The sequence below is a fragment of the Gorilla gorilla genome, chromosome 23, assembly GCF_029281585.2.
Source record: "Gorilla gorilla gorilla isolate KB3781 chromosome 23, NHGRI_mGorGor1-v2.1_pri, whole genome shotgun sequence".
NCBI lineage: Eukaryota > Metazoa > Chordata > Mammalia > Primates > Hominidae > Gorilla > Gorilla gorilla.
The window spans coordinates 18,803,864-18,819,058 of record NC_086018.1 but is presented as its reverse complement, the minus strand read 5'-3'; the positions used below and the strand labels follow the sequence as shown (position 1 = coordinate 18,819,058).

Here is a 15,195-nt window from a genome sequence, read left to right as displayed (position 1 = left end):
CATCCCCACTCCGTGGAAAAATTATCTTTCACAAAACCAGTCCCTGGTGTCAAAACTTTGGGGACCACTGCTGTAGGCAGTTATATCACAATAGTAATATCTAAACATGGAAAAGATACGGTAAAAACATAGTACATTGGGAGACCGAGGCGGGCGGATCACCTGAGGTCAGAAGTTCGAGACCAGCCTGACCAACATGGAGAAACTCCGTCTGTACTAAAAATACAAAATTAGCTGGGCGTGCTGGCGTGGGCCTGTAATCCCAGCTACTCGTGAGGCTGAGGCAGGAGAATCACTTGAACCCCGGAGGCAGAGGTTGCAGTGAGCCAAGATCGTGCCATTGCACTCCAGCCTGGGCAACAAAATAAAACTCCTTCTCAAAAAAAAAAGAAAGAAAAAAATATATATATATTACAAAAGTTAAAGAGAGTGGTACACCAGTATAGGACACTTAGCATGAACAGAGGTTGCAGGACTGGCAGTTGCTCTCATGAGTCAGTGAGTACTTGGTGAGTGAATGCGAAGGCCAAGGATATTACTGTACATAACTATAGACTTTATATGCACTGTACACTTAGGCTACACTAAATGTATTTAAATTTTTTCTTTCCTTAACAAGTTCATCTTAGCTTACCATAACTTTATAAACTTTTAATTTTTTTAATTTTTTGATTCTTTCATAATAACACATCTAAAAACAAAAACACATTGAACAGCTGTACAGAAATACTTTATATCTTTATTTGATAAGCCTTATTTATTTTTATTTTTTATGTTTTAAAATTTTTGTTAAAAACTAAGATACAAACACACACACTAGCTTAGCCCTGTAAGGGTCAGGATAATCAATATCACTGTCTTCCATCTCCAAATCTTGTCCCAGCGAAAGGTCTTCAGGGTCTTCAGTGGCAATAACATACATGCAGCTGTCATTTTCTATGATAACAAGGCTTTCTTCTGGAAGAAATCCTGAAAGACCTTCCTGAGGCTGTTTTATAGTTAATTTTTTTTAATGAGCAGAAGTACTACACTCTAAAATATGAATAAAATGTGTAGTATTGTAAATACTGTTGATCCTTGAACAGTGCAAGGGTTAGGGGACCAGCTCCTGCGCAGTTGAAAATAAATATATAATTCTGCGCAATCTCCAAACTTAAATAAATATATGATATATATTAAATATAATATATATGATATATGATTATATATGATACATATGATATATATTATATTAATATATAATATGACATATATTATATATATCATATATATCATATATCTTATATATAACATATAATATAAAATGATACGTATTATACAATAAATGATAAATAATATATATAATAAATGAAACATATTATATTTAATAAATGATATATCTTATATATAATATATGATATATATTATATATAATATATAATATATATTACATATATTATATTATATATAATATATCATAATATATCATATATTATCTTATATATATTATATATTATATATATTATATATTATATATTATATTTTATATTGTATATTGTATATTATATATTATATATTATATTATATACTATATAATTTTACATAATATTATATATAATATAACATATACTATATATTATATTATAATACACATTATATTATGATATATTACATATTATATATTATATCATATATTACATATAATATATGACATAATATATTCTATATTATATAATATATACTATATTATATAATATAGTATATATAATATATAGTATAAATATATCATAAATTATATATTATATAATATATAATACATAATATACTATATAGAATATATTCTATAATATAAAATATATACTATATTATATATAATATAATATAATATAATATATTATATATATTATATATGATATATAATATAATATCATATATAATATATTATATAATATATATTATAAGATATATTATATAATATATATTATATTATATATGATATATTATATAATATGTATTATATTATATATGATATATTATATAATATATATTATATTATATATGATATATTATATAATATGTATTATATTATATATGATATATTATATAATATATATTTATTATATATGATATATTATATAATATATATTATATTATATATGATATATAATATAATATATATTATATGATATATGATATATAATATAATATATATGATATATGATATATAATATAATATATATGATATATGATATATAATATATATTATATATTATCTATGATATATTATATTACATATATAATTATATACTATTATATTCAATATATGATTATATATAATTATATGTATTATACCATATATAATCATTATATATATTTTTATATATTATATTACATATAATATATTACATATAAGGATGTAGGATGTAAAAGGAAATTATATATATGTTATATATAATATATATATTATATAATACATAAATATATATATACATATATTTGGGGGTGCCCTATTTCCCATCTCATAATTTATTTTAAGAAGCACAGCATAATAATGTGTGGGCTTGGGATTCAGTTTTTGAAACAAAACACTGAGCCTTCAATGATCTTCCTGTACATGTAAAAGCACACCTGTCTGCATGGCAGCAGTTGGACCTCACAGTGTGGATTGTGCCTTCACCCTGGAATGTTTATGCCCTATTGCCATGGTGATGGGATTAGGGATCTCCTTCCCTTGGTCCTAAGTGCCACTATCTGTGCTGAGTTTTTCAAAGGTCAGAGCAGATTGAACCTGTGTGGTTTCATTTTCCCTGATTTTGATTTTTCTCATGGGGAACCTGTGTGGCTGCATTCAAGGTATGTTCACACTGGCCTGTCAAATGAGATCTTTTCAAATTACTAGTTAATGCTTTCAAAATATGATGTTTAAAAAATTCTCCTCTGTATTTTCCATATGCAGTTATAAATATGTTTCATAGTTATGTTTTATTCCTTAATTTATATATTTGATTGTTGTCCCAAGCAGAGTAGCTTTGAAATTTTTCTTCATTTAAAAAATTTGTATCTTGGCTCAGGCCTGTAATCCAAGCATTTTGGGAGGCCAAGGCAAGAGGATCACAAGGTGAGGAGATCAAGACCATCCTGGCCAATACAGTGAAACCCTGTCTCTACTAAAAATACAAAAAATTAGCCAGGCATGGTGGCAGCTGGTGTAGTCCCAGTGTGGTGTAGTCCCAGCTACCTGGGAGGCTGAGGCAGGACAATTGCTTGAACCCCTGAGGCAGAGGTTGCAGTGAGCCAAGATGGTACCATTTCACTCCAGCCTGTGCAACAGAACAAGACTCTGTCTAAAAAAAAATTATATATATATAATATATATTACATAATATATATAACATATTATATGTCACATTATATATGTTATATATTATTTACAAAATATTATATACATAATATATAATATATATAATAAATATATTAGGTATTCAATGTATTATATATATTATATATAATATATACAATATGACATATAATATATATTATATTATATGACATACACAATGTATCTTATATATAATATATTATAATATATTGTATATAATACATATAATATATTTTCTATATAATATATGATATATAACGTATACATTATATAATATGTATAATATATTACATATAATATATATCATATATTATATGTAATATATGTCATATATTATATATCATATATTATATGTAATATATCATATATTGTATGTAATATATATCATATATTATATATTATATATCATATATCATATACAAAATATATCATATATTATATGTGATATATATTATATATGATATATGATATATAATTATATTATATTGTATTATATGTAATATATCACAATATATTATATATTATATTATAATTATATATTATATAATGTTATATAATATCATATATATGATATATAATATACATATAATTATCATATACATTGTATATATTATTTTATAATATATACTATACTATAATATAATATATAATGTATGTTATAATTATATAATATATTATATAATATATGTTATATATTATATAATATATCATATTATAATATATGTTATATTATAATATATTATATACAATATATGTTACATATTATATACAATATATGTTATATATTATATACAATATATGTTATATATTATATAAAATATATGTTATATATTATATACAATATATGTTATATATTATAGAATATATTATAATCTAATGTGTATTATATATTATATTATATATTATATATACTATATATTACTCCTTATATATAATTATATTATATATAATTATATAATATATGTAATTATATATAATTATATAATATATGTAATTATATGTATAATATTGTATATAATAAATATAATTATATATGTTATATTATATATAATGATTATGTACAATTATATATATTATATTATATATAATATAAGGATGCAGGATGTAAAAGGAAATTATATATATGTTATATATATCATCTATATTATATTATATATAATTATATATTATATTATATATAATTATACATATATATTATATTATATATAATTATATGTATAATATATAATTATGTATATTCTATATATATAATTATATATATAGTATATATAATTATATATATTATATTATATATAATTATATATATTATATTATATACAATTATACATATATTATATTATATATAATTATATGTATATATATTTGTGGGTGCCCTATTTCCCATCTCATAACTTATTTTAAGAAGCACAGGATAGTAATGTGTGAGCTTGGGATTCAGTTTTTGAAACAAAACACTGAGCCTTCAATGACCTTCCTGTATATGTAAAAGCACACCTGTCTGCATGGCAGCAGTTGGACCTCATAGTGTGGATTGTGCCTTCACCCTGGAATGTTTATGCCCTATCGCCATGGTGATGGGATTAGGGATCTCCTTCCCTTCGTCCTGAGTGCCACTGTCTGTGCTGAGTTTTTCAAAGGTCAGAGCAGATTGAACCTTTGTGGTTTCATTTTCCCTGATTTTGATTCTTCTTATGGGGAACCTGTGTGACTGCATTCAAGGTATGTTCATACTGGCCTGTCAAATGCGATCTTTTCAAATTACTAGTTAATGCTTTCAAAATATGTTATTTAAAACATTCTCCTCTGTATTTTCCATATGCAGTTATAAATATGTTTCATGGTTATGTTTTATTCCTCAATTTATATATTTGATTGTTGTACCAAGCAGAGTATCTTTGAAATTTTTCTTCATTTAAAAAATATGTATCTTGGCTCAGGCCTGTAATCCCAGCACTTTGGGGGGCCAAGGCAAGAGGATCACAAGGTGAGGAGATCAACACCACCCTGGCCAATACAGTGAAACCCTGTCTCAACTAAAAATGCAAAAAATTAGCCAGGCATGGTGGCAGCTGCTGTAGCCCCAGTGTGGTGTAGTCCTAGCTACCTGCGAGGCTGAGGCAGGACAACCGCTTGAACCCCTGAGGCAGAGGTTGCAGTGAGCCAAGATGGCGCCATTGCACCCCAGCCTGTGCAACAGTACAAAACACTTTCTAAAAATAAATTATATATATATTATATAATATATAATATGACTTATAATATATGTTATATATAATATATGTGACTTATAATATATATTATAAAATAATATATAATACGTTATATAATATATAATATATATTAGACAATAATATATATAATATGTTATATAATATATAATATATATTATAAAATAATTTATATAACGTTATGGAATAATATATAATATATACTATAATATATAACATCATAGACGATATATTCTATAATATCATAGATGATATATTATATCATATCATAGATGATATATTATATCATATAGATGATATATTATATCATAGATGATATATAATGTATATCATAGATGATATATTATATATCATTTATATTATATATAATCTATGATATATTATATAATGTATGATATATATCATATATCATCTATGATATATATCATCGATGATATATAATATATACCATAGGAGATATATATTATATATCATATGAGATATATATTATATATTCTATATAATTCTATTATATTATATATTACATTATATATAATTCTATTATATTATATATTATATTATATATAATTCTATTATATTATATATAAGTATATTATAGTATGTATTATATTATATATAATTATATTATCATATATTATATATATCATAATAATATTATCATATATTATCTACATCACAATTTATTTTATATTATATTATATGTAATTATCTTATCATATATTATATATCATAATATATTTTATATTATATTATATTATATATATCATAATATATCATATAATATAATATATTTTTATATAATATAATCTTACATATAATTACAATTATATATAATTATATATATAATTATATATAATTATAATTATATATATATGTATTATATATATAATTATATATAATTATATATACATAAAATATATAAAATATATAAAATATATTTTATATAAAATATATGAAATATATATAATTATATATAATTATAATATTATATAGTTATATATAGTATAATATAATATATAATATGTTATATTATGTAAATATAATATAATATATGATATATATTATATTTATATAATATAATATTAAGTATATAATATATTATTTTATATGATATTATATATAGTATATATTATATTTATATAATATAATATATAATATATCTTATATTTATACAATAAAACTTATATTATATTATATCATATATTATCTTAATGTAATATAATATATATTATATATTATATATTATCTTACTTGGAATATATATTATATATATTATGTATTTTATAATATATTCTATTATATATCTTTATATATAATATATATCATATATCTTTATATATAATATATATTATATATGTTTATATAATATATATTATATACCTTTATATATAATATATACTATATATCTTTATGTATAATATATATTATATATCTTTATATATGATATATTATATATCTTTATATATTATATATTACACATCTTTTTATGTAATATTATGTATAAAATTATATATAATAATATACTATATATATATAATAATTGCATATTATTATATATTATATTGTACGTAATATATTATATGTAATATAAGGATGTGGGATGTGAAAAGAAATTATATATCTTATATTATATATAATTATATATATATATATTTGGGTATGCCCTATTTCCCATCTCATAACTTATTTTAAGAAGCACTGCACAATAACGTGTGGGCTTGGCATTCAGTTTTTGAAACAAAACACTGAGCCTTCAATGACCTTCCTGTACATGTAAAAGCACACCTGTCTGCATGGCAGCAGTTGGACCTCCCAATGTGGAGTGTGCCTTCACCCTGGAATGTTTATGCCCTATCGCCATGGTGATGGGATTAGGGATCTCCTGCCCTTGGCCCTAAGTGCCACTATCTGTGCTGAGTTTTTCAAAGGTCAGAGCAGATTGAACCTTTGTGGTTTCATTTTCCCTGATTTTGATTTTTCTTATGGGGAACCTGTGTGGCTGCATTCAAGGTATGTTCATACTGGCCTGTCAAATGCGATCTTTTCAAATTACTAGTTAATGCTTTCAAAATATGATATTTAAAAAATTCTCCTCTGTATTTTCCATATGCAGCTATAAATATGTTTCATGGTTATGTTTTATTCCTCAATTTATATATTTGATTGTGGTACCAAGCAGAGTACCTTTGAAATTTTTCTTCATTTAAAAAATATGTATCTTGGCTCAGGCCTGTAATCCCAGCACTTTGGGAGGCCAAGGCAAGAGGATCACAAGGTGAGGAGATCAAGACCATCCTGGCTAATACAGTGAAACCCTGTCTCTACTAAAAATACAAAAAATTAGCCGGGCATGGTGGCAGCTGGTGTAGTCCCACTGTGGTGTAGTCCCAGCTACCTGGGAGGCTGAGGCAGGACAACTGCTTGAACACGTGAGGCAGAGGTTGCAGTGAGCCAAGATGGCGCCATTGCACCCCAGACTGTGCAACTGAACAAGACACTGTCTAAAAATAAATTATATATATATAATAGGTAATATATATTATGACTTATAATATATATTATATATAATATATATGACTTATAATATATAATATATAATATGACTTATAATACTTATAATATATAATATATAATATGACTTATAATATATATTGTATTATATGACATACATGTTTTATAATATATAATATATATTATACAATAATATATAATATGTTATACAATAATATATAATATGTTATACAATAATATATAATATTTTATATATCATATAATATATAATATATTATATCATATTATAGAATGTATTATATGTTATATGATATAATATATTTTATTATATGGTATAATATACATGGTAGATTATATATTATATATCATAGATTATATATAATATATATCATTTATATTATATGTAATCTATGATATATAATATACAATCTATGATATATATTATAAAATCTATGATATATATCATATACAATCTACGATATATATCATTGATGATACATAATATATATCATATGAGATATATATTATATATCATGAGATATCCATTATATATTATATTATATATAATTATATTATATTATATATTATATTATTTATTATTATATTATATTATATATTATATTACATGTAATTATATTATATATTATATTATATGTAATTATATTATATATTATATTATATATAATTATATTATATATTGTATTATATATAATTATATTATATATTATATTATATATAATTATATTATATATTATATTATATATAATTATATTATATATTATGTTATATATAATTATATTATATATTATATTATATATAATTATGTTATATATTATATACGTAATATTATTATATATTATATTATATATAATTATATTATATTATAGATAATATTATCTATAATTACATTATAGATAATATTATATATAATTATGTGATATTATTTCTTATATTATATAATTATACTATATTATATATTATATTATATATAACTATATTATATTACATATAACTATATTATAGTATACATTATATTATATATAACTATAATATAGTATATATTATATTATATATAGCTATATTATATCATATATTATACAATATATAATTATATAATATATTATATGATATATAATTATATTATATTATATATTATAATATATATAATTATGTTATAGCATATTGTATATGTCATAATATATTATATATTATATTATATTATATATATCATAATATATTATATATTATATTATATTACTGTATAATATAAGATTATATATGATGATAATTATATATAGTATTAATATAATGATATATAATTATAATCATATCTAAATATATGTATAATATATATAATCATAATTATATATTATATATGAATATATGTAATTATAATATTATATTAGATATAGTATAATATAATGTATATTATATATTATATTATATAAATATAATATATAATATATACTATATTTATATAATATATAATATATAATATATACTATATTTATACAATGTATAATATATAATATATTATTTTATACAACATAATATATATTATATATTATATTTATATAATATAATATATTATATATTATATTTATATAATGTAATATATCATGTATTATATTTATATAATGTAATATATTACTTATTATATTTATGTAATATAATATATTATATATTATATTTATATAATATAACATATTATATTATGTTTATATCATAATATATTATATTATATTATATAGTATATATTATATTTACATCGTATAATATATTATACTATAATATATAATATGGTATATACTATATTTTATATAATATAATATAGTATATATTATCTTTTATATAATATAGTATATATTATATTATTTTATATAATATCGTATATATTATATTATATTATATTATATGTATATATTATATTATATTATATTATATGTATATATTATATTATATTATATATTATTTTATATTATATAATATATTACATATTATATTTATATAATATAATATATTACATATTACATTCATATAATATAATACATTATATATAATGTTCATATAATATAATATATTATATATTATATTTATAAAATATAGTATATTATATATTACATTTATATAATATAATACATAATATATTATGTTTATATAATATAACATGTTATATTATATTTATATAATATAATATGTTATATATTATATTATATAATATAATATGTTATATATTATATTCATATAATGTAATATATTATATATTTTCTTCATATGATGTAATATATATTATATATTATATTATATTATATTATATATATAATATATATATTATATTATATATATAATATATATATTATGTTATATATAATATATATTATGTTATATATAATATATATTATGTTATATATAATATATATTATGTTATATATAATATATGTAACATAATATATATTATATTTATACAAATATATGTTATTATATATAATGTATATGTTATATATAATATATATTATATATATAATATATATGTTATATATAACATATATATTATATATAATATATATGTTATATATAATATATATTATATATAATATATATGTTATATATAATATATATTATATATAATATATATGTTATATATAATATATATATTATATATATAATATATATGTTATATATAATATATATATTATATATATAATATATATGTTATATATAACATATATATTATATATATAATATATATGTTATATATAATATATATATTATATATATAATATATATATTATATTTACGTAAATATATATTATTTTGTATAATGTATATTATATTATATATTATCTTACATGGAATATATATTATATATGTTATGTACTATGTAATATATTATATTATATGTAATACACATTATATATCTATATATATTATATATTATATGTCATTATATATAACAGTATATATAAATTATATATAATAATATATAAAATTATATATTATTATATATTATATTATATATAATATATTATATGTAATGTAACTATGCAGGATGTAAAAAGAAATTATATATATTATATTATGTATAATTATATATATATATATATTTTGGGGTGCCCTATTTCCCATCTCATAACTTATTTTAAGAAGCACAGCATAATAATATGTGGGCTTGGCTTTGGGTTTTTGAAACAAAACACTGAGCCTTCAATGACCTTCCTGTCCATGTAAAAGCACACCTGTCTGCATGGCAGCAGTTGGACCTCACAGTGTGGATTGTGCCTTCACCCTGGAATGTTTATGCCCTATCGCCATGGTGATGGGATTAGGGATCTCCTGCTCTTGGTCCTAACTGCCACTATCTGTGCTGAGTTTTTCAAAGGTCAGAGCAGATTGAACCTTTGTGGTTTCATTTTCCCTGATTTTGATTTTTCTTATGGGGAACCTGTGTGGCTGCATTCAAGGTATGTTCATACTGGCCTGTCAAATGCGATCTTTTCAAATTACCAGTTAATGCTTTCAAAATATGATATTTAAAAAATTCTCCTCTGTATTTTCCATATGCAGTTATGAATATGTTTCATGGTTATGTTTTATTCCTCAATTTATATATTTGATTGTGGTACCAAGCAAAGTACCTTTGAAATTTTTCTTCATTTAAAAAATATGTATCTTGGCTCAGGCCTGTAATCCCAGCACTTTGGGAGGCCAAGGGAAGAGGATCACAAGGTGAGGAGATCAAGACCATCCTGGCCAATACAGTGAAACCCTGTCTCTACTAAAAATACAAAAAATTAGCCAGGCATGGTGGCAGCTGGTGTAGTCCCACTGTGGTGTAGTCCCAGCTACCTGGGAGGCTGAGGCAGGACAACCGCTTGAAACCGTGAGGCAGAGGTTGCAGTGAGCCAAGATGGCGCCATTGCACCCCAGCCTGTGCAACAGAAGAAGACACTGTCTAAAAATAAATTACCTATGTATATTATATAATATATAATGTGACTTATAATATATATCATATATAATATATGTGACTTATAATATATATTGTATATAATATATAATACGTTATATAATATATATTATATATAATATATAATACGTTATATAATATATATTATACAATAATATATATAATATGTAATATAATATATAATATATATTATACAATAATATATATAATATGTTATATTATATATAATATATATTATACAATAATATATATAATATGTTATATTATATATAATATATATTATACAATAATATATATAATATATTATATAATAATATATAATATATGATATATATCGTATCATATATGTTATATCATATAATATATGTTATATCATATCATATATGTTATATTATATCATATCATATATGTTATATTATATCATATCATATATGATATAATATATCATATCATATATGATATAATATATCATATATGATATAATATGTCATATATGTCATAGATTATATAATATTATATCATAGATGATATATAATATATATCATTTGTATTATATATAATCTATGATATATATTATATAATCTATGATATATATAATGTATCATCTATGATATATATCCTCGATGATATGTAATATATATCATAGGAGATATATATTATATATCATATGAGATATATATTATATACTATGTATAGTTATATTATATCATATATTATATTATATATCATTATATTATATTATATATTACATTATATATTATTATAGTATGTTATATATATCATAGTATATTATATATTATATTATATTATATATATCATAATATATCATACATTATATTATACTATTATATAATATAATATTACATATAATTACAATTTTATATAATTATAATTATGTATAATTATATATAATTATAATATATATTATATATAATTATATATAATTATAATATATAATTATATATAGTATAATATAATATATGTTATATATTATATTATGTAAATATAGTATAATATATGATATATTTTATGTTTATATAATATAATATATGATATATATTATATTTATATAATATAATATATGATATATAATATATTATTTTATATGATATTATATATAGTATATATTATATTTACTTAATATATAATAAATATTATTTTATACAATATAATATATAATATATATTATTTTATACAATATAATATATATCAGATTATATTATATATATTACATTTTTATAATATAATATATATTATATATTATATTATCTTACATGGAATGTATATTATATATAATGCATTTTATAATATAGTATATTATATATCTTTATATATAATATATATTGTACATCTTTATATATAATATATATTATACATCTTTATATATAATATATATTATACATCTTTATGTATAATATATATTATGTATCTTTATAGATAATACATATTATATATCTTTGTATGTAATATATATTATATATCATTATATGTAATATTATATTTAAAATTATATATATAAGAATATATAATATTATATATAAAATTATATATATAAGAATATATAATATTATATATATAATGATTATATATTATTATATATTGTATTATATATATTATATTATATGTAATATACGGATGCAGGATGTGAAAAGAAATTTTATATATTATATTATATATAATTATATATGTGTATATATATATATATGTGGGGATGCCCTATTTCCCATCTCATAACTTATTTTAAGAAGCACAGCCTAATAATGTGTGGGGTTGGCATTCAGTTTTTGAAAGAAAACACTGAGCCTTCCATGACCTTCCTGTACATGTAAAAGCACACCTGTCTGCATGGGAGCAGTTGGACCTCACAGTGTGGATTGTGCCTTCACCCTGGAATGTTTATGCCCTATCGCCATGGTGATGGGATTAGGGATCTCCTTCCCTTGGTCCTAAGTGCTACTATCTGTGCTGAGTTTTTCAAAGGTCAGAGCAGATTGAACCTTTGCGGTTTCATTTTCCCTGATTTTGATTTTTCTTATGGGGAATCTGTGTGGCTGCATTCAAGGTATGTTCATACTGGCCTGTCAAATGCGATCTTTTCAAATTACTAGTTAACGCTTTCAAAATATGATGTTTAAAAAATTCTCCTCTGTATTTTCCATATGCAGTTATAAATATGTTTCATGGTTATGTTTTATTCCTCAATTTATATATTTGATTATTGTACCAAGCAGAGTACCTTTGAAATTTTTCTTCATTTAAAAAATATGTATCTTGGCTCAGGCCTGTAATCCCAGCACTTTGGGAGGCCAAGGCAAGAGGATCACAAGGTGAGGAGATCAAGACCATCCTGGCCAATACAGTGAAACCCTGTCTCTACGAAAAATAGAAAAAATTAGCCAGCCATGGTGTCAGCTGGTGTAGTCCCAGTGTGAATTGGGATTCAGTTTATTCCCAAATTCCCAAATTATATATATATATATAATATATAATATATACATATAATAAATATACAATATATATTATATGTATAGTATAATATATAAAATATATTATATATGTAAGATATTATATATTATATATAATGTATAAAATATATAATATATAATATATATTATTTATATATAATATTTATAATGTATATATTATATATATTATATATTTAATATATGTAATATATATTATATAATATATTACATGTAATATATATTATATAATATATATTACATGTAATATATATTATATAATATATATTATATGTAATATATATTATATAATATATATTACATGTAATATATATTATATAATATATATTACATGTAATATATATTATATAATTATATATATAATATGTATAATTATATAATATATATATAATTTCCTTTTACTTCCTGCATCTTTCAACGTTCCATCCCCCACCCCACAGATTAAGTTATTCCCCATGGGAGAATATGGCAAAGTCTATTTTAATGCAGTTTTTAACCTAATTAAGAACCTATGAAATCATTACTTTCCAAAACTTTGGAACAAAGCGACACTACTATGGATGGGTTGGAGGCTTTTCACACAATAAAATGTACCTCTCTTTGTTTTTAACATGTTTTTCCCTTCCTCTCTTCTTTTTTTGTGAAATG

The 15,195-nt window shown here is 19.9% G+C and overlaps 1 protein-coding gene across 1 annotated transcript in view; it reads left to right on the top strand.

Annotated features, from left to right (window-relative positions):
- The first annotated feature begins 2,740 nt into the window (after nt 1-2,740).
- The window catches only part of LOC129529664 (uncharacterized), a 38,608-nt gene continuing 26,153 nt past the window's right edge, over nt 2,741-15,195 (top strand). Inside the window, exon 1 of the mRNA XM_055375048.2 lies at nt 2,741-2,832. Coding sequence (XP_055231023.2) covers nt 2,805-2,832 — 28 coding nt within the window. The 5' untranslated portion in view covers nt 2,741-2,804. The remainder of the gene's footprint in view (nt 2,833-15,195) is intronic.